This window comes from Passer domesticus, chromosome 7 (assembly GCF_036417665.1).
Source record: "Passer domesticus isolate bPasDom1 chromosome 7, bPasDom1.hap1, whole genome shotgun sequence".
In the NCBI taxonomy this organism is placed as follows: Eukaryota; Metazoa; Chordata; class Aves; order Passeriformes; family Passeridae; genus Passer; species Passer domesticus.
This window is the reverse complement of record NC_087480.1, coordinates 40,521,390-40,547,015: the sequence shown is the minus strand read 5'-3', so window position 1 is coordinate 40,547,015 and position 25,626 is coordinate 40,521,390. Positions and strand designations below refer to the sequence as shown.

The 25,626-nt window shown below is 37.9% G+C and overlaps 1 protein-coding gene across 7 annotated transcripts in view; it reads left to right on the top strand.

Annotated features, from left to right (window-relative positions):
* The window catches only part of DENND1B (DENN domain containing 1B), a 151,215-nt gene extending 126,721 nt beyond the window's left edge, over positions 1 to 24,494 (top strand). For all 7 annotated transcript variants that reach the window (XM_064427927.1, XM_064427930.1, XM_064427928.1 and 4 more), the window contains 5 exons: positions 1,672 to 1,728; positions 2,527 to 2,637; positions 14,660 to 14,739; positions 15,765 to 15,978; positions 17,204 to 24,494. In XM_064427927.1, coding sequence (XP_064283997.1) covers positions 1,672 to 1,728; positions 2,527 to 2,637; positions 14,660 to 14,739; positions 15,765 to 15,978; positions 17,204 to 17,755 — 1,014 coding nt within the window. In that variant the 3' untranslated portion in view covers positions 17,756 to 24,494. The remainder of the gene's footprint in view (positions 1 to 1,671; positions 1,729 to 2,526; positions 2,638 to 14,659; positions 14,740 to 15,764; positions 15,979 to 17,203) is intronic.
* Positions 24,495 to 25,626: the final 1,132 nt, after the last annotated feature.

Here is a 25,626-nt window from a genome sequence, read left to right as displayed (position 1 = left end):
CCTACCCCATGATGCATGTGAGATTATACTGTATTATGCAGTATGGTAAAACAGCAATAGAAAAAAATGAACTGAGAAGTGTTTTAAAGTTGCTTTTATAGTACAGAGGAAAATATTTTTGGCTTCCTTTTTGCTTTTCCAAATGTTTTACTAGCTGGATGCATTATAAATAGTCTGGAATAAATCAGTAAATCAGTGTGTACTAGAGTACTTTAAGTAAAGTTTTCAAACAGAATTTTTAATTTTACATTACTTGAAAAATACAGCAGTCATGAAAAGAAACAGGTAAATAAATAAAATATACTTCATATTCATGGACTCATTTATAATTTAAAAAATGGTTCATCTGCAAATTCTTCTTCATTTGCACTATCTTAGACTGTGGTTCAGCCTTCAATTTTGGTAATTATGCCCTTCATAGTAAAGGTTCTTCAAAGTGAACTTCAGTATATGCCACGAAACTACAGTAAACTTCTGAGGATCTTTATGTATATGGTGTCCATGTTTCTACCCCATTTAATTTCTTACATTGTCGTCCTTTATGAAGCCTACTACCAGAGGGCTGAAATATGCATTTCTTAATTGCCACATAACTGATTTGGAGCTTTGAGTAATGTCATTGGTACCATCCCTCAGAGTTAGAACAAAGCACTCCAAAATTCATCCAAATGCTATGAGCGGGATCTGGGAAGTTTAAAGTGGCTTTCAGGTTAGCATCTGGTACATGGCACCCCATCGTGCTCTCACTGAGCTTATGGATGTATGATTTAAGGATCAAAAAGACTCTATGACCTCTTGATTCAAGAAATTTTTTCCTGAATTTCCGTGTACAAAAAACCACAGAAAAAATAGATGGCTTTTAGATATTTATGCTCTTGGATTTTATAACTCCTATTTTCAATACAGCCTTGAAAACTTTTGTAGTTTTTTTCGTGTTTTTGTAGGAAAGACAACTTTTTTTCTGTTAGGGTTTTGGATGTTATACTCTCATATTTTATTTTGTTTCCTTCTCCCCCCTTCTCTCTCACTCCCTCTGTGTCATTTTTTTAGCCTAACAACATGGTATTCCATATTGATAATTCCTTCTGTATTGAAGAATATTCTTGGCTGTTTTCTATGCAACAATGATTCTTGTCTGTCTATTTTAATGCATACAGAATTCTCCCCTAAATAGCAGCACTGTGCTGTTCAGCAACACTGGGCAAAATCTCCATCTGCATATGAAATCACTTCATTTCTCTTAAGGTTGATGTTGCCCTGCAAGTTGCCAGACTGGAACGCTGTAGCAGTCATCTTAAAAATCTTAACATTTTTCAACGTGCTTTATTGCTAAAACACCCTTTCAGATCGAAAGGAGCATTTCAAATAAAGGAGTTATGTACATGACCATTCTTAGCCTGTCTCTAGTGATATTGCAGAAATTTTGAGAATGTGTGTTTTCACAGCACTGGCATGGATGTACTGAAAAGGAAATCCTTAAATTTGCAGAGAAAGCATGAACATAAAAAATACAGTGGCATTGCGTGTTTGAAATTTGTGATAAAGATTATTGCCCTTTTCTACATCAGCAGGTGTTTTAAAAAAAGGCAAAATAAGTGTGGCATCATAGGGCATGTTCTGTGACTACAGCCAGTGTCTTGCAGAGCAATTTAAGTCCTTTTATTTCTCCAGGCAAAAAACCAGGCGAGGCAAGGAATAAAAGAAGTGAAGAGTAAGTTAAAACACAAGGTATGTAGTACACTTTATTTACTTTCTTCCACTGCTGCCTGTATCAGTTTGAAGCTTATCCTTTACAAATCACATGAGATTTGTGTTTTTAATGACTTTTGAAATATGCTTAGCCCTTTGTTCAACAATACATTTTTCATAACGAGCCCTCTGGCAACTATCTGTCATTCTATGCATCCACTGAATAATCTCTTTATTGTTTGCATATTTTATCATAGAACAACAGAGGTCTTCAAAGATACATTAAGAGGATGTATGTTTTCATAAAGTTGATTGCTTTGATATCACAATCAAAGCCTTTGCTTCAAGCTGAGAATTTGAGAAGGGAGAGTCTTGCAGTACACTGTATTTCAGGAGGTGCAGTTGTCCAGTTTTTGTTCCATAAGATAAGTGAACAATAGCAGTGTCGCAAGATGAATGAATAGTTCCATTTTGCAAAAGCAACATCACAAACTCAGAGTAGATGGTTTAAGCATTTTGCAGCTGCTTTTCCCATTTGGAATTTTGCTTCCATGTAAGATTTTTCTGTACAGAGAAGGAACCATTTTTTTGGATACCTATTATGCTATTTTAAGAAAAATTTCAAAAACATTTGAACAATTCAACTTTTAAATGACCATGTTGGTAATCTGGCGTTTTGAAAAGTTAAATTTGATTTTCTTACTACAGATGGTATTTTCATGACAGTAATAGATTGTGGCAAGATAATTTTGAATGCATTCTGCATGCATAATATGGAGGGTATGTTTGCAGATAATGATTATAAATAAAGGAATTTAAATCTGTTTTGTTGCATAGGAGAGTGAGGAAGAGTGTGGAACGTGTAGTGCTGGTGCAGTACAGACTGTTCCTGTCTACACATCGCATTATGACAAAAGAACAAGCTCAGAAAAACGAAGACTGGCACAGGTAACACACCTGAAACTTCTGTTTGCATTCATATACATAGAGGGAAAAATTTTTCCTGCTTACTCTGTAGTGTGTTTGTGAATCTGTTTCCAAGATGGTTTTCCTGTGTTTGCATAGTGTGATTAAAAGGCTATGTTTATAGAAATACTGCTACACTGCTTGTGGGGAGAAAAAAAAAATGCTATTTGTGTTTCATCCCTGTTGAGAGGGGAAAGAACAGGAGGTCTGTAAGTATGGATCTGAGATTTAATTCTTAAATACTGTTTTTGAGAAACGCTTCTCACAAAAATACATTCTGGTCTATTCATAGATATGTATTAAGCTATCTCATTTATTTTAAGGCATGTTAATTTTGTCTTTCTAATAAATTGTTTTGGCAGTCATATGGCCTTTAACCTTGCTCAGATAGTTGTGATTTATTATTTTGTTAATAAGTCAGCTGGTTCATGCAGTGCCAGAGTCTTAGCTTTTGTTCTCTAATGCTTTTTAGTCTAGATTTGAAGTAACAGGTGTAGTGTCTCAACTTTGGCAAGTGTTTTAATGTTTTCAGATTCATTTTGACTGTTTTGTTTCAAAAATATAAACAAAGTAGTTTTTCTAACACTTTTTGTCCCACAAATATTTACCTGCATATGTACATATTTTAATGTATAGGTATTTCTTTTTACATTATATTGTTATTGTATGTTTTTAATATATGTGGATTTTTAATGCCTGTATCTTCCTAATATGATAATTAAGTATATAAATTCAGTCCAACTGACCTAGCAGTATTTATTTTTTGCTCTAGGTGCTGCAATAATAAAAATCTGGGTTGTCTATTTAATCAATTTGATTTTGAATTAGTTTTTATCAGTAGTAAATACAAAGTTTCTGAAATACAGCATAGAACTGATACAGATGATTGCTAAATGATGGTGAAATTGTACATTAGTATTAAGTCATTATTTTTTAGTAGGGTTATAAATAATACAAAGACTTTCTGCTTCACTGATATGGTAGTGCTGCCTATTGTTATGTACAGGAGTCTTGGAATACAAAGGAGTATAATTTACCTTGGTACAATTAAGGATTTCTTTTGAAGGCATGTGTTCAGACAGAACAATTTCACTTTTCTGTGTTTTTGTGTTTGTCCAGCTGTACAGTGCTAAATCCTGCAGTCATTGCTGTTTGTTGTCCAGTTGTCCTTTAGCTTTGCAGACAAGGCAGGATGCAGACGTGTGCCTGCCTTTGTTTCCATGCATCCAGACACACGTGTGTTAATGGATGTGTATGCACACGGACACACACGTGTGTGTGGGGTGAATTTACCAACCAAGCTGGGAACTGAGAGCCTCACAGTTTTGCCCTGCTCCAAACCAAAGGTGTCTTCTCCCCACCTCTTGTCCCAAACATCGTGTGAACCCAGTGGGCAGGAAGGCGCACATGGGGATTGCCTTCCAAGAACTCCTTCATCTCTCACTCATTGAATTGTCTTTTTCCTCCTCCCCAAAAGCAAACAAACCAAAGGACTTCTGAAAAATAAGTCTGCTGTTGCTACTCTTGTTTTTATTTTTGATCTTAGTGTTTGAATAAGATAACATAAATTCTTTATTGATAAGTGGTGATTTAGAAGTTTACGTACAAATAAGAATATATATTTGTATTCAAATTGCGTGTGTATGAGAGACTATGTTTGATCTAGTTCTGAATCTGCTGTTTAAAAGAAGTGAAATTCAGTGTGCTGTTGTCAGATTGATTCCTTTTTCTGGTAGTCTTTATCCTGCAAATGAAACTCTTCACCTGGATCTCTAAAATTATCTTCACCAGTGGCTGTATCGGTATAAGGCTAGTGCTAATGTGGAGTTTAGGCAATTTGATACACATTTAAAGTAAGGAGCAGATACTGATTAAGTTGTTATATTGGTGTACTGTAATACCCTCGCCAAACATAGATAAACAATGAACAGGAGAGAGCAATTGCTTTTAATGGTCATTCTGCTTCCAATGTAGTGGCACCTCTGTACCTTATTACCATCTCTTCCATACTGCAGCATTTAGAAAATTGTAAATACAAAGAATTTGGTATCATATTTTATGTTATATCAGAAGTATGCAGTGAGCTTTTCCTTCTCCACTTCTTGGAAACAGTTAAACACTAAGAGTTACCCGAGATGCTGTAAAACATACTTTGAAAAGTTATATAAGATACGAAAGTTTGCTTTATTGAGAAAGATAATTTTAAAAATTTGTTCATAACGGGATTTGGGGGTCTGAGAGGACGTTTCCTTTACAATAGGAAGTGAGTCTGCTTTTACCCCAACAAACAGGAGTTTGTATATGGGTCTGCTAATTAGTATGGTTATTTCCTGTTTTGTTGATGAGGCTTTAATAAATGTCAAGGGTACAGCCATGAAGATCTCCCAATTAGGCTTTGCGTTTGTAAAACCCAGCCCCTTTGCTTTTGTGTGAGGATGACAGTTCCAACTGCAGTCTCAGCCTAACAGGGCTCAAGGGAAAGGATACTTCTCTGCTTTTATTGAAAACACAGCCAGTTTGGCCCAGGGAGAATACCAGCACTGGTCACAGTGCAGAGCCATTTTTAACAATGAATATTTACTAAGCTTTATCACTGCTGTCATAGTGGCTTTATTCTATTTTTTCTTTTCCAGACTGGCTTAAGAAAAATCAGCAGTAAATTAAAAAAAAATTATAGCATCTAAAATAGCTGTCAAAACCTAACCAGAGGATAAATAATTAAATGTGTTATTGCAAACTGAAGCGCTCGGCTTGCCCCCCCTATAATTTGCATTTTGAGAGTGTTTCCTAAAAGATGGAGCTGAGGGGAGCGCGCTGGTTCATGCGTGCGCGTGTGCGCACAATTAATCTGTGCCCAAACGAGCCCGGCCCTCTCTGCAGTATTCATCTGAGCTTGCTCCTGCTCAGGTTCGCTGTTCTAGGCTCTGCAGACATGTGTGAGCTAGCTGTATTGCAAGTCAACATTAACAGATGGATTGCCCTAAGCAAGGGAAAACCACAACAACAAAATCTAGTGAAAGTGGAGGATTGAAGCTTTTTATTGTTAAGCCTTATTAAAACCTTGGCATGTGCACTGCTGTTAACTGTTTCATGCCTAGAGCTAATAATGTGTCTCGGATATGTTTTATCTCTTACATTAATTAGGAATATGGAAGATACAAGAAATCACCAGCTAAAATTTTTGAAATAAAAGTTAATGCAAGCATGAGGTTGCTTAGGCTCTGTTTGCAGTATCTTGTCAGTGATGCTGCTGAGTTCCTTTAACTGTTGATGAGCAAGGTACAGCAGGGCATGTTTTAGACTGTGGAGCATTCAGTGTGTGCATAATCTGCTTTAATTCTGTGCCATTATATGCTTCCAGGTAATGCAGATTTCTGGGTATACAGGGACCTAAATGCAGTAGGAGCTTTTTAAAATTGTTCCAAATTAATATATAATTAAAAAGAGAGCATGTTTATTATGATCCTGCTTTGAATGCCAGGAAGATCTGTTTGATTTAATGAATATGATCTTTGTAATTTTACTGTTATTAGGTGTTAGGTGCTGGGATAGCTTATTGACAGTGGACCATGTCTGGATCTCAACAGTCATAATGTATTTCATGGCAAATAAAACACTCTGAAGATTAGGAGAATACCAAATAGGAAGTGCCAGTTCCCTTTGCAGTTAGCAAATTAGCAATGCCCCTTGTCTCTCAGAAAATGCATGTTCTACCTGTACCTTTAGGTACCTATATTTTCCATCTGTAATGGAAATAGGCATGTGGATTTTAAGGGTGGATTTTACTAATCACTGTGTCTCAGCAGTGCTTTAAACATTCCTATATTGAAGATACCAAGTGAACTATTCACCATGACTTTGCAGAATCCAAATACAGTGTCTAAAAAGGTTTTTAAAGCACTTCTAATAAAAATCAAGTTAGACTAAACTTTTTTCTTGGTGTTCTCAAACACAGGAGAGTTTTAAAAATATTTTTTACTTTCCTTCTTTCTTTTTTTTTTAAGCATATTGCAAATGGAGCTTTTTCACTTTTATTGAAGTGTGTCCTAGAGACTCTACAATATATAATTCAGCTTGCAGTAGGTGTGCTTGGCATCTGTTCAACAAACACAGCAAGTGTCAGGCAGGAAGATGTGTTCAGAATAACCTTACCTTCAGGAGTGCCCCATTTATCAATATCCCTACAATGGCCAGTAAAATAAACTACATAATCATTAGCTACAAAGGACTTCTAGTAACTGATTACCCTCCTAACCTGAAAAAGGTGATGAGAGTGGCTATTCTGAAGAGAGAGCTATTCTGAAGAATTTTTCTTTTTCATGAAAAATAAGAGAGGAGATTTTGATAATGTAGTGTTGAATATACATATTCTGTATAAGATGACTGAATATCTTTTAGAAAAAATATTCACAGTCAGCCCCACAATGATTTCAGAAATATAAATCTGATTAAGTACATTTGCCTGTATTTGTATTCAGACAATGTGCTGGAGATCACATCTATGACTACCAACCACATTTAACACTGGTTCTGTTGCTGGAGGATTTTTCGACCCTCATTGACTGAAATATTATAAATTGAAAGATGTCCTAAACAGTACAAGCTAGTTTTTAATGTAAATCACATTTTGCTTCTGTAAAATATAGTTTTGAAGTAAGCATCGGTTGGTCAGTAAATTCTGTTTCTTTTGCTAATGTGGTATAATGTGAAAATATTATAGATACCATTAGCTTCGTTTAATTTGGAGAAAAATCTTTTGTCTTCTTGTGTCAAGTAAGATCTCTTCATTCTGCAAAACAGTCAGATTTCCTTTTAATTAAAAATGAAAAAGCTAGGCAGCCAAAATTCAAATTGCAGATTACGAGAGTGCCCTCTCGTGGCTCCGGCTCCTTTCCAAAGTGGCAGAGCACTGGGGATGCTCTGCCTGTGCAAGCCTTGCCTGCTGCAATGAAGAGCTCTTGCAAATCAAGGGGTACTTCCTTTCTTTGTGTTAAGTGAAATTGTCCCTGGATTTTGTGCAAATTAAGCGTTTACATGCTTTTGTGTATCATGCATGATACTATTTTCAGGAATAGGGAATAGAAGCTCCCAACTAGAGGCATAATTACAAGATTGCTGAAACCTGTCCATGCTTCCCACTAAACAGTGACAGTGACTGTCCTCACCAGAGCTGTGCTGTTTGTTCTGCACCCATAAACCACTGTCACCCTTGTGGCTGCTTGTCTTGGTGTTTTGCTGTAAAAATCACTTCAGAAATCTCTTCACTAATTACCATTATTCCAATTTAACAAAAAAATAGATGGAGTAATGTTCAGGAAGTGGCTCTGGAATTTTTTTTTACCCTTTGGAATACTTGGTTTTTCAGGGCAAAGTCATCAGCATATCTACCTTTGATTTATCCTACTAAAAGAAAAATTTATACAAGCAAAAAGTGTGCAGATGCTTTTCCTGGCTATTGTAGCCCCTCTCTTTAAGTTTTATAATAAGTAGAAATACAGCTTTTCAGAGGGTCTTTCTTATGCAAACAAATGAGCCATACTGGTATGTGTAGCACTGTTTCCTTTTTCTGAAGGATCTCGTAGAAAAAGGCTGTCTTGCAGAGTATCCTCAAACTGGGTGAACCTTTCTGTCCTCAGAATTTAATTGAAGTAACGAGATACATTTTTTCATCAGAAGAATTTACTGACATCTTAATGTACCAGTGGCATATTTTACTTTCTTTTGTTGTGTATCTTCTGTCTCCCACAAGTCATAGTTTTGCTCCACTAAATCAGGGAGCCAGAAGAGCCATCAGACAACAATTGGAACCTGTGTCCTGACTTCCATGTTGTTTTTGCCTTCTGGCTTGGAGGTTTGAAGAGCACCACTTTACATCTAAAATTTCAGCTCTAGTACTCTATGTTCCCTAATGTTTTCTTGCTCTCTATATTCCTGTACCTAAGAGTGAAAAAAAAAAAAAAGAATAAAGAAGTTCAATTAATGAAAAAGGTTTGTCTGGAGGCAAAAGGAGGGAGAAATAGAAGAAAAAGGAAAATCCTTTCCTGCAGGGATCTCAGCATCTCTAAATGTGAGTCCAGATTCAGCCTGTCTAATTTTAGATACTGCTGAAATGCTGAAGTTAGCAGCAGTGCTGCCTTAGGCTCTTTCTGCAATAAGGGGAGAGAGGGGCATGACTGAAGGGCAGCTCAGCCCACCTAGAATCTTGAGTGCCTCCTGATGATGCCTCTGTCTTGCTTCTAATTGTCTGATTTGGGCTGTAAAATAGCTGAAATCAGTAACATCCAACTCCAAGTTGGATGCAAAGAGGAAGAGGGACTCCTCCTTGGTAATTCTTCTGTTTGGAATCCCTTGACAGTGTGGATTTGTGCTTGGAGTCAGTATTTCTAAGGCACAGTCTTTTTTCTCTTGCAAATGTGATTAGTCTGTTTTCAAGCTTCCTCTGGCACTTCCCTCAAATAGGATCTTCCACAGTCACAGATGGACAGGGTCTGGTGCTGCCGAGGTCTGGAGGTGTAGGGTGTTTGTGTTTACCATCACATCCATGTTGTACGTTTTATCTTAGGTGTTTTTGATAGGTTTTTGTCTGAGAAAGTCACACATGATCAGCAACTGGTGCTCTCAGCAGTGATTGTACCATGAGACAGTTCTGCTGATGTAAGGGTATGATGCACATTTTACCCAAAAGATCAATTTAACCAGTAGTCTCTCTTTATGTGCTTAGGAATTGTATCAAATAGCACATTTCAGCCAAATAAACTGGATTTACAGCTGTCCTCATCACTGAAGTCCCACACTGTGCACCTGAGTTAATTCCACGTCTCTTGACTTTCTTGTTACCTCAAATCTATGTTCCTTTTTCTGGTTTTGTTCAGATAAACATTGTGTGGCTTTGGACACTGATTAGTTTTTCTTTTCTGACACACATTCTCCCTTATCTTCCTGCTCTTCTGTTCACTGTGACCCTCTCAGCCCTCCATTCTATAATATCCCTTCCATCTAATCATTGAGTGTACATCAGGACATTAATCACCATTAGAAAAGGGAAAATAAGTAATATATTTCTCCATTTTTGTAACTGCAAATTCTGCCTGGAGAATCTGATTCTTAAAATCATGCACAAAAAAAAAAATGAGCTGCTGGCTTTAGCTGTTGCAAATGGCACTGCAAATCTCCTGTTTTAAAGGACTAACACTTCTGCTTGTTGCCAATGAAAGTGGAGCCAGGCTGCCTCGGGATGGTGCACTCCTTGCAGCTAGAATGGTGTGTGGCACAGTGCCAGGGTGCATCATCAGCTGAAAACGGGAGGGTGTGCTGAGAACAGCCTCGTGCCATTGAGGAAAGCAGGATCTGCTGTGGGGCGGTGGTGCCTCACTCTGGGCAGAGTGGGGCCTCAGGCTGATGCCAGGGCTCAGGCTTCCAGAGGAAAAAAAGGGCTGCAATTCCTCAGGGAAAGTGGAAGGTTGCTTGTTGTTTTGGAGCAAAACAGAACTATTCTTGAAAAAATATTTGTGGAAGCATGATTAATTGTTAAAAAGGAAAAGCAGCGTTACACAATTCTCAAATGATACCTGTGTTCAGGAGTCTAGTGTTCATAAATGGTAGGGAGCTGAGAGCTTGTTCATTTTTCACCACAGTAATTCAGAACAAAAGTAATTACATGTGCTATCTGTGACTAAGTATCTCAACAAATTTGTCATCCATACTTATAATAAATCATACCTCAGCACAGGTATTAGGATTTCCTGTAACTGTACAATAGTCACTGGGGATCTCTGTGGCATTGAAGTGTATTTGGCATTTCAAAGCACTGTGCCCATACACATATTTCTGATAGTATCTATTTAATTTATATCCAGGACAGTTTTCTGATATCAGAGCATTCTTGATTAGAATCTGTACTTCTTTTCTGTCTCTGCTTTCCCTCTTCTTTCATCAGTCTCAGCTCTCAGGGAGTGTAATGAGGAGCACCTTCCTGTGAGTCATGGCTCCAGGTCACAGTGTTTAACCGGAAAGGAAGGCGACAAGTTAGCTTTACTGGAAAGTCTGATTGAGAGATCTTTTGCTTCTCTACTGGATGCAGCCATAATTATGTCTGATTTGGTTGTAGAGGAGGATGGGTAAAATAAAATACTGAATCTTAAATAACAGTGGACTTCTATTCATTTTGCTTTCTCATACTGAATGAATATTCTCTAAATTTTTAAGAAAAAGGAAACAGTACTTCACAGATTTAAACCATGGTATATATTTTTCCATTTTTTTGAAACTTTATATGTGTTGATATATTGAGTAGCCAGTAAATGTGAAATTATATTTGTGCTGCCATTTATCAAAAGATTATTTGTTTTTCACTTGGAGTGTAATTAATAGCAGCAGCCTTGTTAAACTTCCTGCCTTAGTATCAATCAATACACACTCATTACCAAAAGCTGGACATCTGAAAGGTCTAGCATTATATAAAAAGCTGACATTTCAAAGATTGACTTTCATGCCCAATCAAGAATATAACCATCTTACATTTAAATCCTTTAGCATTCATGTATTTTGGCATTTTTATTCCAAAGTAGTACATTTTGTGAGGCTACCAGCAAGCAGAAGAGAACAGTTTAAGGACTGAATCTCCCTTTATTTGGTTCTACTGCATTTATACTGTCAGCTCCTTTTCCTTATTTCAGTGATCAGCATTGGTTCAGGTCTGCATAGGCTGCAGACTACTTTTAGAAGGAGATTTTGAAGCAGGGCAGCAACCAGAAAGGATGGATATGGTGAATACAAAAAGAATATATAGCCTCAAACCAGCTTGTGGAGAACATGAACTCGTATTTAAGTGCTCAGCTCTTACGTTCCAAGCAAAATGAGAGATGAGAGATGCCATGTGCAGGAAGATGAGAAATTTGAAACAGCAAAAGTTGAATCCCTGTTCTTGTCATGACAGAAAGTAAATACATTAAGTAATAGATTTAATGTCTAACCAGAACTGTTTGGAAGAAGCAAAACAACCAAGTACTTTAAATAAGTTTGTTCCTTTATTTTACAGAAATAAACATGACAGCAGTCTATTAAGACTTTATAAAGTTCTGGTGCAGCAAGAAGGGACTGTTGCCGTATCATTTCTTGTGGTAATAAATTTAAATGGTCTGGTTGTTATTAGAATGCTAATCAGGAAGGAAGCAGAAGTCTGTCCTTTTTTCATAAAGGGGTATAAAAAAGGTTACACACTTCAAAATGCAGAAAAGACAGAAATTAAAAGCTTAAATAACTGCAAACAGCAGGGTACGTCAGTAATGGAAGGACTTCTTAAATGACTCTGACAGCTTTTGCAGGTGCACATACTCTGTCACTTTGCCTAGTGGAGCATTGAAAAAGTTTTATGGCTCTCCTTTTGAAATTTATTAAGGGTTTCTTTCTTTCTTTTTCTTTCTTTGCAAAGTAGTCTGGACATAACCCTCCCTTGCAGTTGTTTTTATTACAGCTCCTAAAGGAAAGTCACCTATTCAAAAACATGTGTTGCTTGTTGTCTCTGTGGTTAGCTCACAGAGCTGTAAATGCTGGAGAAGGCTGTTATTTACAGCCAGATACTTTTCTTTCCTTCCCTGCCCCCATATATTTTTCTTTGTATGTAAATCCCATTTTATTTGGTTTAGTTGTTGAAAGTCTCCCTGTATAATTTTATAATATACCCCAATCATTTAAATTGGTAACAAAAATGTTTTTTTCAAAGAGTTTGACCATCAGGAGCTAGGAATTCTTGTTTTGGAGGGAGGTTTTAGGTTTATCAACTTGTCTGTTATATTCCTTTATATGATTATTTGTGCTTCTACTAACACACTTGCATATTACTGTTCATAGATGTTCTGAGGGGCCACTGCAATGCCTTTGGTATTGGCTGATTCTACTTAATTTTATTCAGCTTCTGTTTCTCAAAACCACAACTTTTCTTCCTTTTTCCCCTTTTTTTCTTGAAGCTTGATATCTGCCCTCTTTGAAATATTATTTATTATTTCAACCAATCAGCGTTACCTTGTAGAATTTTATTCCATTGGCAGAGTTCATTCCCCCTACAGATGAACGAGTGTCAGTTTCCATTTTGTTTTCTGCAACTTCTCAACATTTTAAAAAATCTTCTTCCCTGCAAAATCTCATGTGTTAGTAGGAGTAAATGTGATCGCAACATCTAATTTTGATGCAAATTCAAATAAAGTGAGAGAGGCAGACAGGATTTTGGCCTCCAGGAGCCAGTTCCAAGTTCGAGCTTGTATTACAATGAATGTCACGTCAAAATTTTCTTGGAGAAGTGGTTACTTTCTAGTGTTACCAAATCGAAGTACTTTAATTTTCCCAGTGAAGATAATTACTTAAAGCTGCAACTTTTAAACCAAAACCAATGACTGTGTGTGTGACAGGGATCAGTAAGATAACCAACACCAGTATCAGTTAACAGAGTGATTCACTTCCCTTTACTTACAACAGGAGAATGATTGCTTGCAGCAGTGATGGGAACAACACTATGAACTCACAAAAGTATGAAAGACTTAGAAATAGTTTGTTTCTCTGTATTCCATCCTATACCTTTTGCTCAGAATGAATCCTAGGGTTGTTTGATGGTTTGTAATACTCCAATAAATTCTCTCATTTTCTGTCAACTATTAACTTGGTTTAACACATAAAGAGCCATATGTTTCCTCTTTGAGGGCAAAGAACTGTGGAGAGTGTTATCAAAACTTGCTGTTTTAATTAAATTCTCTGTTGTTGAACAAGAAAAAACGTCTCAGTCTCTAAAGAGTGAATACTGAGACATTCCTGTAAATAATGGGGGGGTGGGGAGTTACATAGAGCGTCCTGGTATTTGTAGAACACTGACAACATCTGTAATAGGTAACATACTGAAATCCTCACAGTACGAGATTTTCAAGCCCCTTGTAGTCTGAAATTAAGGCCATATTTCTTCCCCATCAGGGGCTGGTTGCAGGTTTAGGCATTTGGTGAACTGCATGATGAGATGTGGGCAGTAGCACTTCTTACTTGCGCATGATTTTCCTCAGAGTTAGCTTACACTGTTTTCCCTCTGTACAAATTCCATCCATATGTCTTGAAATTATTAGTGGCTATCCAGGGTTCAAAATATCTTCAGTGCATTGATTGCCAGTATGGTTAAACTTCCTATACAAAAAGTTTTTGATACAAAACAAGTATGAGAGCTGTAGTCCTGAAAACAGTAATTTGTGAAGTACAAGTGATTAAAATTCCTGATTTAAATCTGGTCAGGACAGAGACTTTTTTCCAATTATTGTGGAATTTTTAGACTGTTTTTGTTTGCTGAATAATAATGTGATGTAATATGTGAGTATTCTGTACAGAAATGTGTGAATTTACAGCACACCAGCTCCACCATGCAAAGTCCTCTTGGGATGCTCTGAGTTGGAATTAATTGTAATCCACAGTAAATTATCCTGCACAAAGGCACTCCTAGTGCAAAGTTTCTGAAGTGGATATTATTTACTCTGCAGTCCTGTACAGCACCATAACATAAACGTAGCTTTTTAAAGAGACTCCCAGCTTCCTTTGTATTTGCCACTTCAAAAGTCAATTTTTCTTCATGCTCAATAGACCACATGAACCAAAGCTTGGCAAGTATTTCTACCAGAAAGTTTTCAACCATGGTGCTTTTTGTGATGTGCTTTCAGGAAAAGGGTACCTGGTAGACTTGAGTGATGCTTTTCCTCCAATATTCAGTCTTCTGCTAATCAATTCTTTGCATAAATAATAAGGCACACCAGGCTTTGCATAAATAAGGAGGCCCTCCATAGGCCATGAAGAGAAATGGTTCTCTTTAATTGGTGATGCTTGAGGACTTGGAACAGCCTTTACAAGGCTTGATCAATATGTGGTTTTTCTCATCAAGTGCTCAGAAGCCCTAATGAGTAAAGTGGCAGCTGGTCTCCGAATAAGTAATGCTGAAATTGAAAAAATAAACAAAATAAAATGTTGATTGTCTTTCTTCCAGACTCGTTTCAACCAGCGCCTCAGTAACCAGGATTTTACCTTGGATGAAGATGAGGATGATGAAATTGAGAGAACAAGCAAGTAAGAAGCCTGTTTGGATGGGTTATGTATCTTTAGGAGAGAGGGTAACAAGTGTTATTTGTCTAAGTGGAGTTCAAGTGACACATTTTTCTCCTGTCCAGGCTGCTAGCTTAATTCTTGATCTAGATGATGTCAAGTAGTTTAGGATTTAAATCTGCTTTAAAAAAAGGGACAGGCTATTATATATTTTCATTATTTATAGTGTCCAGAAGAGCTTGACATAATCCTCAGTCTTCACAGCCTCCAGATAAAAAGACTACGTACACAAAGAAACAGCAAAATATTCATCAACATGTTGGGCAGTGACCTCAGCTAATCTATTCTTTAAGGCTTGTGTTGTGGCCATGACAATGGGACATTTTTTGAAGGGTCTGAAAGACAAATAATGTCTTGGAGGTTTTATATTGAGGTCTTCCTATATGAGAACTAAAGGAAAAATGTAGCCTGTGGCTTTAGCTGCATTTAGGCATTTTCTGAATTGAGGAGTTGATTTTTGATAATGAACATCTGGATATAAACCAGAAAGAACACTGAAAGCAAAATCAAGCAGTTTAAGCTGTGATATAATAGGGAAGACAAAGCTAGTGAAATGTTAAAAGGATATAATGTAAGGAAAACAGCCTTTGTAGCAATACTCACAGACAGAGGTAGAAAAGGACTATGGTAGAATGGGGGATCTGAGGTAAGGCTATTGCAATGAACAAGAGAGGACGGAAGAGACAAAAGCACCAGTTGTCCTTGCAGATAGGCAGTATTCAGTAAATCTCCCATGTGATGGAGGAAGAGTTGCAATAGCAGTCTTGCCACTAGAACAAAATGTTTGGCAAGGCCAGGAGGCAGCTGATGGTAACTGCATCTCCACTGACACCATATATCTGTGTTCAGGAAAATTCTTGAGTAGAAGCATATTCCAGGTTGATGTTCCCATTCAGTGCTCTTAAAATGCATTCTCCTATGTACTTTCAGAAGTGACTATAATAAAATGGCTTTCATGTTCCTATCTGATGGAAAAGTTTTGTTTTCAGGTTATCATCAGAAGACAGTGAAGAAGCTTCTGCTTACTTTTATGATAGTGATGGTTCTGGTGAAACCGGAATAACTCAGCATCAAGGAGAAATGGACTTGCTTGGAGAGATTCTGGACACGCTGAGCACACACAGTTCAGATCAAGGAAAACTCTCAGGAGCAAAGAGCCTGGATTTCTTCAGATCAATGGATGACATTGATTACAAGACCGCGGTTAGTCTTCTGCTTTCATTTGAAAACCAGCCCAAGTCCATTTACAGTGCAATCCTGCACTTGTGGAATGAACAACATGCAGCTCAGACATTGCAGCACAGTCTTTAGAATTGCTGATGTGTCTTCCTAGGGCTATGTAACAGTACACTCATGCTGGCCACTGCATGATGGTTTTTTAGCAGCCAAGAAATTGTCCAGGTTACTAAGTCATCTTGGAACAGTATTTTTCCCTTAAAGCAGTAACCACATAGAGAGCTGTGAACAGTAATTTACTTAATCAAATAGTTTAATATTATATTTATAAATACTTTTTTTTTTCTGTTAAATCTGATATGCCTTGAGCTGGTTTAGGATTTTTTAATGTGGTTTAAAAGGCATTTTTCACCTTGTAGACTTAGACCAGTCATAGTGATACGATGATATTTCCTTCTTGATTTAAGTCATGGAATCCAGGTGGTAATTGCACCTGAAACTCTGCTGGAATGGTACTCCAGAGTTTTCTAAGAGGGCTCCTTGTTCCTATTTTAGGTAGAGTTGCGCTGGTCCTTTAGTGTAAACACTGTGCTTGCCTACAGTTTTAAAACTTTCACCAAGTCACTGCTGTGGTATTAGCCAAAAAAGCTTAGTGCTTTTGAATTCCAGCACATGTCAGCTGTCCAACACTTACTTTTGCTGAAAGGGATCCTATAGTAGAAGATTTGTTACTGGAGCAGCGAATACTGATGCAAATATTTATAAAGCTTGTAAAATTTTATATTATGAGTGTCACACAGGGGTTAGATTAATAAAATGCCCAGTTTTGTTTGACCAAAAAACTTTAATATTGAAAATTGGTATAATTAATTACTGAAGCAAAGAGGAAATGCCATCTGGTTTTAGTTTTAGTCCCCCTCCCTCTCATATTATGGGTACAAACGAGAAAAGTGTGTCTTTGTTCACTGTCAAAACTGCTTGTGTCAAGACTGAATGGACAGAGGAGACAGAAATCCTTCCTCTTTGTGGTACCAGAGTAAGTCCTTAGGCTAAGAGACAGTGTTCTGTGAGGAAATGTAAAAACACTTGGCCAGGCATTGTGTCTGGGATAGTTGTTTTGTAACACTGAGCCCCAGAGGGAATCCATGATTTAGGAACATACAAAATCCCTTCCAGTACTTGTGTTTCAAAAATACCAGTGTAGAGATGTTTCTTGTGACATTAACTATGAACACATGTTTTTTTCTTTCAGAACAAGTCAAATGCACCTAGTGAGAGCAACCTAACCCTGCTCTGCAGCAGTGCTAATGACCAGGCAGAGTGGAACCTTGGCCAGGATGACAGTGTCCTCCATGGGAAGCAGCTTCCCCCATCACCAAGGAAGCAAGTTTCTTCTGGTGGCCAGAGAGAATCTCTCTCAAGGATGGAAGAAGAAAAGAGTGGCAAAACCTTTACTACTGACAAGATGGACACCACTAGTTTGACATCCCTGTCTCCAGTACGACCAAGTGCCCAGTTTACTCCCCTCGAAAGTTTCAAAGCAGGCTTTTCTTCCTGTCAGTATGCAAAGCCTAATGAAACACTAAGCAATACCTCAGAAGATCAGCTCCCAGCAGGTCTTGCTCAACAGCCATCTATTCTGGTCCCTTGGGAGAAAGGTGGGAAAGAAGGAGATGAAACTCCAGAAGAAGGTGGACTTCTTCAAGAAGTGGTGTCATTATGTAAACTGAATTCTGCTTTTCACTATGGTTTAAATATTTCAAAGGATAGCTTGTCCAGCAGTAGCAGTGGAAATAAAACGTAAGAAAAGTATGAAAAGAAACTTGACTCCCATCAGATGTTAAAGGGAGACTACTCAGGACTCCATGTAACTCCATATGAGATGATAACCAAAAAAATGAAAAGGAATAAGAGATCTTCAGTTATAAAAATAATTCTCTTCAGTTGAGTATGCATTTTCTGCCATTGGACATCCGCTTCTACGTTTACTCGGTTCATTTGTTGGCTGTAGTTAAGTCCACAAAATGGAACTAAATGTATGAATGCACTCTCAAATCAGGTACTAGTTAGTCTCTGTGTTAAAAATACAGCAAGTGTATGGTGCTTCCTAGCGTTTGCTTCCTCTAAGCAGCAAGGGTGTCACCTGAAGGTAGCCAGGTTTTGAAGGTACTATGTTAATCCCATTAGTATGAAATGAACCAAGCAATCTGATTTGTCTGAAATGTACAAATGTTAATATTTGTAATGAATAATAATTGCCTTAATCTTTTGAGAAGGGATTTAACTGTCTTAGAAGATGAATGCAAATCTACAAAACAGCAATAATGATTTTCCATGGCAGGAATTTGCTTCAGCAAGGGTGGGGGGAGGAAAGGAGACTTTTTATAGATTGAGGAATTTCTTGTGACTATAACTTGGAACTTACTCCAAACTAAAACTGTGGCTCTGTCTTCCAGACTTCAAAAAGGTAGCACGTGGTTTTCTCTCTTCTATAAAGTACATGAAGTGCTGAATTATAATGTGACATTTATTGACTTCTGTTTACAACTAAGACACTTTAAAGACACATTATCAGTTTCCCTAGGTAGACTAATTCACCTGAAAATTCTCAGAAAGGAAAGTGTAAGTGGAATTGATAGATTTCTATTACTTTTTTATTTTCTGCAGTTTAATAGTTGGAAAACTAATTTGTGCCTGATTTGTAACACTAGAAAGCTAAATTTATAGATTCAGTTTGAGACTGTATATATCCAACTCTCATTTTAGCCAAGTTGGACAACCAAAAACTTCTTTCTAAATTCAGTGAAGGAGAGTAAATGGTCATGATGTATAATGTATTTAGAACAAGCATTTTTCCTCCTTCTGGCAGTGTTCCTGACAAGTATTTGGATATTTAAAATCTGAACATTTTTGATACCTATGGAGCAGCTCTTTAATTTTTAAAATTTTCTTTGTCTTTTCTTTTTCCACCTCACCATACATGCCTTGTCTCCCCAACAGCTTAGGACAGAAGAGACAGTTAATCCATTTCAGCAGATTGGAATTGTCAGCTTTGAGGGATTGTGGTAAAGTTGGTAGAAACAGCACATGGGTATAAAAGACCCCTACCTGAGAAGAATGTTCTGCTGCTCTTCTAAGTCAGAAACCTTTTTTTCTTTTCCTCTTTGTCATTAATGATTTCTGTTAATCTCAGCCTAGGCCTGAATGAGCACGTTCCTGGGGTTGGTATTTGGATCAGATTGTGCTTTAGTAGTAGTTTGTAGCAGAGTTTCATATCAGTTGCCTCACTGAGATTTATTAATTCATTTTCCTTACAGCTGACACAAATGGAAAGTTGTTTTTGTGCTGCTTTCTTACAAGGTAGCTGACCTAAGGGAATTGCTTCATGTCATGGCAGAGGCACTGTTTGGAACCTCACCAGAGAGGCTCAGAGTGAGATCTGGGGTTAGTGCAAAATTTCATCTTGCTCCAGAATGAGAAGGGCTGGGCCAGTACTTGCCACTGAGGATAAGCCTCCAGAATTAACTTTTTAATCAGTGCAACAAAGCTAAAACATAGTAAAAGTTCAAATCTTGCAGAGATATCTGTGTCTGATCAAGCATGAACTTTCTGGAGGGCATCTGCATTGCTGGAAAATCTCAGTGTTCCAGAGTTAGCAGTTGTACATCCAGAAGTCTGTACTCCAGACTATTTGTTAATCCTTTGGTTTCCTCTTGTGCATCAACATGATATGTTGTGAACTTGTGTAATAACAAAAAATGTTACTTGGCAAAATATTTTGCACTATTAGAAATCCATAATATCATAAAAATAAAATCTTCACTCTCAGTGTTGCAAGTGGATCAGGCCAAGTGGTTCATGTGCTGTTCAGATGAAAAAGTTCCAGAGCAACCTGATGGTTCCTTATTTAAAGCTGGCATTAATGACTTGAGGGCATTCTTCTCCCTTGCTGGTACTAAATATTGCCCAAGCATAGTGCTGCAATAGGCAATACAGAGGGTTTTGTTCTTGTAGCACTTCTCACTCCTTCTCATTCATCTCCTTGCATTTTGTGGTGAGAATTTAAAGGTTCAATTTTTCTTTTCCTCTCCACCTCACATGATGTTTCTATCCATGGTTCAATCTAAGTTGCTTTGTTTCCTTCATTTATTGAAGTTAGTAAACAGTATCAGTGTTTTAAGGAGGAAGATAGAAAAAAAACCCCAGAAATTATGGCCATTATTTCTTTCAAAACCATCAAATCAGGAATGCTGCCAGAAAATGGTTTTCAAAAATTACTGTCTAATACAGGCATAAATCTTACTGGCTTTATATGAGGGTTAGATACTGAGCAAATAATCACATAGGTTGTTCCATTCTCAGCTTTGTGGAATAAATATGGAAGCCATGTGAGACTGCCAGTATTCTTAAGTTTTTATAAGGATCATAAAATTGAAAGTTTTATAGTGGAATCTTTCAAAATGGAGGCATTGTAGTAATAATTCACTGCTTCATGGAGTGAAAATGCAGGCTGAAAAGAAGTAAACAGATTAAATAGAAGATGATAATATTCAATTAAAATTATTTTCATTTCAGACAAAATGTGCTTATGCTGCATTGTTTCCTTACTATTTACAAAGCTATAGTTTGTTTACAATCATTAAATAGTATGTCTTTTTTTGTTTTGAACCTTGTATGGGTTCAGAAATAGCTTGGTCTTATATATGTGTTGATTTTAACTGTAGGTACATTTTTTACTCTGTAATATACAGGATCTTTTCCACTTACTGTCAGTGATCTTTTAAAAAGGCTAATATTTGTGCCTTATTTGAATAGAATTGCCAGTTACCAAATAGATAAGAGTCCAAACTGATACTTCTGGTTCAACACTCTTGTTCTCTGTCCTTGTGATAATATAAAATTGTTTATTGGCTACATATGCAGTATTTTTAGTACCACAGTGGGTTCTATATTAAGATAAATTTTCCAGGTCCAGTACTTTGCAAGTTTTATACTTGTATGCTTTTGAGTTGTGGAAATCCTTCTAGTGTCTTTGAAAATCATCAACATTTTGATCACCAGCTACTGGTGAGAACTGAATTGTGCTCAGTCAGAGCTCCTGTGGTCTTCTTCAGAGGCATCTCTTTTCTTCAGGATCTCAAAAATCTTCTGTTTCTCCTGTTTAAGGGAGATACCAGGTTATTTGATTAAGCTTTGTGATCTGTTACTTACACATAGGAACAAATTTCCGGTGTAGAAAGTCAAACCAGGACTTGAGATTAATATTTTTGAGTTTATTTTGCATAGATGTCTGCCTAAAATGAGCCGTATCACTCATCTGGTTTGGGAGGAAAAAGTAAGGGCAGTGGAAGGACAAAGGGATTCCTGGGTTGTTCCAGTGCAGTGTGGTGAAGCAGAACCTGGAAGTCCACAGGAGAGATAGTAACCTGGAAGAATTCCAGATTTCAGTTCTAGATCAGTTACAGTGGTTCCAGCTCAGTCATGTAGGTAAAAGTAATATTGCCTGTGGAGTTAACTCCCTGTGGGATTTGCAGAATGGATAATACGTTGTCCCAGTCAGAAGCTTCCCATTCACGTGTGTAGAGATGTAACGAGGAAAACTGCAGACACCAGGGAAGGACTGTGGATGCAGAGGTGATCCCTACCCACCCTCTATGCATGCAGAGGGCTGTCTGTGTAGAATAGGCAGTGGTTTGCTCTTCCATCTCACATTTTTGGACATCATGTAGTTCTGAAAAATAGACTTGTTCTGAAGAAAAAATGTAGTTGTAGAAGTTGTCATAGAAGTTGTCGACTGAACCCTTCCTTGTCATTTAGCATTTCAGTGGTGCTGCTGCTGTTGGGGTGGGATCGTCAGAAACTCTCAGCACTGGCTGAAGTCCCCTCTCAGGCATTGTAACACAGACTTCAGGCAGAGTTTTAGACAAGTGCTGGGTGCTTCTGAAAATCCCACCCAATCTATTAGAAGAGTGTTTTAGACCTTAAAATTCTGTTGTAGATGTCTTCTCAGGTTTTAGGATGAGCTAGTTTACAACCTTGTGTTCTTGTAACCAATGTAAAGTCTAGGCAAAAGAACAGTTAACCCAGGTGTTTGAAACAGCTTCTCCTTATCCACCTGCAGTCAATGATTCTCAGTTCTACAGAACAATGTTTTGTTGGTGCAGCTGTCTAATAGAATTGCTAGGAGCATCTAAAATACTTTCTCTATGCATGTAAATAATCAAATAAACATTTCATGCAATAATAAGTGCCAGCATGAGGCCCTTTTGCAAATGCCCCCTGTGTAATCCTGACCGTACCCTGTCCTGCAGGAAGAACCCCTAACCATGGACCTCCCTGACTCCTCAGGGGGAGCTCAAGAGGAGCTTTATTTCCAAGGAGTTACCATCTCCTCCCTTGGCACCAGCCTCTAGTCCAGGTGCTGTGAGACTCTAGCCAGTGCATTCCCAACAGCCTGGAATTTCAGGCTAAACAAATGTGGCTGAGAAACTTAAACACCTTCCATATTGCAAAGCTCAGAATGGTGAAGGCTGTCCATTCCCGTGGTATTGCAGTAAATCTTTGAAGAATAAATGTAGAAATAACTGCACCAGCAAAAGCAGTATGAATGGTGATGTGACTTGTCTTCAGTAACTTCTTTGCTGCTATTAGGCATGTCTGTCTCTGCCGGGTGTTGTTTGCTTGTTAGCAGAATCTGTGCTGACCAGAGCGTGTCCTCATCTTCACCCCAGGAGCATGGACCACAGCTGGCCTAGAATTCATGTTCCTCAGGGTGTTGAAAATAAGGGAATGGAAAGGGATGATGTGGTTTGTTTGTGCAAAACCTCCCTTGATCTGTTTTGCAATACCTGTTGCATAGTTTCAGTCAGTGGCCAGTTGAAAGTACTTGACAGGTCTTTCTGAAAGCTGCTTCACTTATTCTTGTAGAGTTTCTGGTGAGTCCAAAGCCACCTCAGTCTAGAGGGACATCCACAACCCACATAGCTGGCAGGGCCATTGCCATCCTCTGCTGGGTTGGGGTATGAAGCAGGTGACACAGTTGGAAGTTACTCCAAGGTGTACTGTAGTAAGGGGTACTCAATTCAATTGTACTATTACTTAGCTCAATACTAACAACACTTGTATTTAGAATCCAGTAACAGTGTTAGCATTTGGAAAATAAGTTGAGTTCAAATATGTTGACATTTATTATGATTCTGTGTGAATTAATATTCTTTCTGTTAAAAATAAGGGAGCAGCTTGGTTGGAAGGGGAAAATGTGTTGACTTGCAAATCTTCAGTGAATTTTGTGCAATATTACCCCTTGTTTCAAAGTAATTTAGTAGTGCACATCTGCTTTCAAGCAGACCCATGAAATTGTATTTTTTAGAACTGTGTAAAATTACATGTAACTTTGAAATATGGTTGTATGATAAAAACATGAAGAAATCTATTCTAATGAGGCAAATGTATATTTCTAGTGACTGGGAATGATTATGGATGTCACATTCTGTAGAAATAATAAGGCCTAAGCCAATGTTCACATACCAGTAGTTTGGGTAACTCTTAAAGGTAAAACCTGGTTACACTGAAGTAAGGATAACTATTTGAATTTATGATATTTAGCTTATGCTTTGATGACTTGTTAATCATGGGTAAAAAGCTGAGGTGTTAGGCACTGCTTTTCAGGACCAGTGATGACCACAAGAATTTAGTTTGTGACATCCATAATTATCATAAGTCATTACTTAAAACATCTACTAATGTTGCCAGTATCCTTTTAAGTTTTTGTAAATTAATTTCTTTGTATATTGATGTACATTTTCTTTTAACCTTTGGTTTTTCCTTGAGACTTTCTTTAAATTAATATACTTGAATGAGGCAATAAAGCACTGTGGAAGAGCTAATCTTGGTGCAGTTTGCACACAAGCACATCACATCTGTTACTTCATGATTTTTGAGGAAGAAGAGCAATTTAAAATGCTTAGATGTTTGGCAAACAGTTTGTGTTTGTTAATTTTAAATTTGTGCCAGATATGATGAGAAATGCCTCAACATGGAACAAAGCAACGTCGTGTATCTTGATGCTTCTAATTTTTTTTTATAACTTTTTTTTGGTGACCCTTGAAAACCCTTCCCAATAATGTCCCTTATGGTGAGCCTTTAATACTTAAAAGAGAGGCATAAAGTACAGGATACATGAGATTTTATTGGTAATTTTGAGATTAAAAACACACACACACAAAACAACCAGCATTGTCCTTACAGTTTTGAAAATTTAGTTAGTTACTGACCTTTTCACAAAACTAGAGCCAAATTTACTCCACACTTTTGCACCTTCTGGACTACTGTTCAAAGTCATCTTGAGAACTGTAATTCTGACCTTAGACTACTGTTAGTAGTGCACTGTCTAGATGTATTAAGTGAGCTGTGATATGTGGTGTGGTTTGTTTTTTCTTTTTCCTTCCAAAGTTTGTGGCATCTGTAGAAGTTTTTGGTGAATTCCACGTGACCATAAAGTGCCCAACACTGTACTATAAAATAAAATTTAACAATATCCAAATTCCTTGGGTGATGCAGGTTCTTGTTTGATGGGTTGATCTGAAGAGCATTTTCATGCTTATCAGGCATAAAGATTGTAATAATCCAGTATTATTTTGGAAGTTTTTCTCCATTGAATGAACATTTCATTTTCTCAAATATAGAGAAAGCAAAATGTGTTTCCTTGAGTGCAATAATGAATTGATTAGTGCAACTGTTAAATGTTGATGTCCTTTGAAATTCCAGTGGTATTTTGGATCTTTTTAAAACCTTACCTAATAATTCCTTTTTGTTAAACAGCTTTTCTTGGGCTCTAGATCTTCAGATTACTGCCAAAAAAGTAGGTATATTATCTTTTTTTGTAGGTTAAGAAATGCACATATTAAGGAGAAACAAGAAAGAAGAAGGTACAGTAATAATTGATGGGTGCTATGGTTTCACATTAGATGTTAAAAAAGGTAATAATAATTGTGATCTCACCAAGTATTTTTGTACTGCTCAACCAAGTATTATCAGAGAGCTCTTGGGGATGCTGTGGGAGGGAGGAGGGATGCCTGACCTCCTGTAGCTGTGGTGGGATGTGATGAGGGGTCAGACTGTGCTGGAACCACCCCTTTTTACAAACCTGGACAGCCCCTGCTCTTGTGCCCTGCTCCCCTGGGCCTGGCTGCAGCCCCTGTGGCAGCTGGTGGCCCTGCTGGGCTGGGTGACACGCTGGCACAGCTGGACCTGCCTTCATCCCCTCCCTGCTGCTGCTGCTGGGGAGGGGCTGCTGCAGGAAGCACCTCTTGCCTTTGGGGGAGATGGGGAGTAAAATGAAGGTAGGTTTTACCTTTAACTTTTGGGACAAAAGGATGTGTAAGGGCTGAGGTGACCCTGGCTGGACTCTGCTGCTCCATCCTTCTCAGGGGGAGAGCTCCTGACTCTTCCCCAGCTCCAGCATGGAGGAATTCCTCCATGGGCTGTGGGAGGATCCCTGCCCCCATGGACTGCCCTGGGCTGCAGGGGCACAGCTGCCTCACCATGGGCTGCACCCAGGCTGCAGGGGAGTCTCTGCTCTGGCACCTGGAGCAGGACCTGGAGCATCTCTGGCACCTTGAGCAGCTCCTGGAGCAGCTCTGGCACCTGGAGCAGCTCCTGGAGCACCTCCTGCCC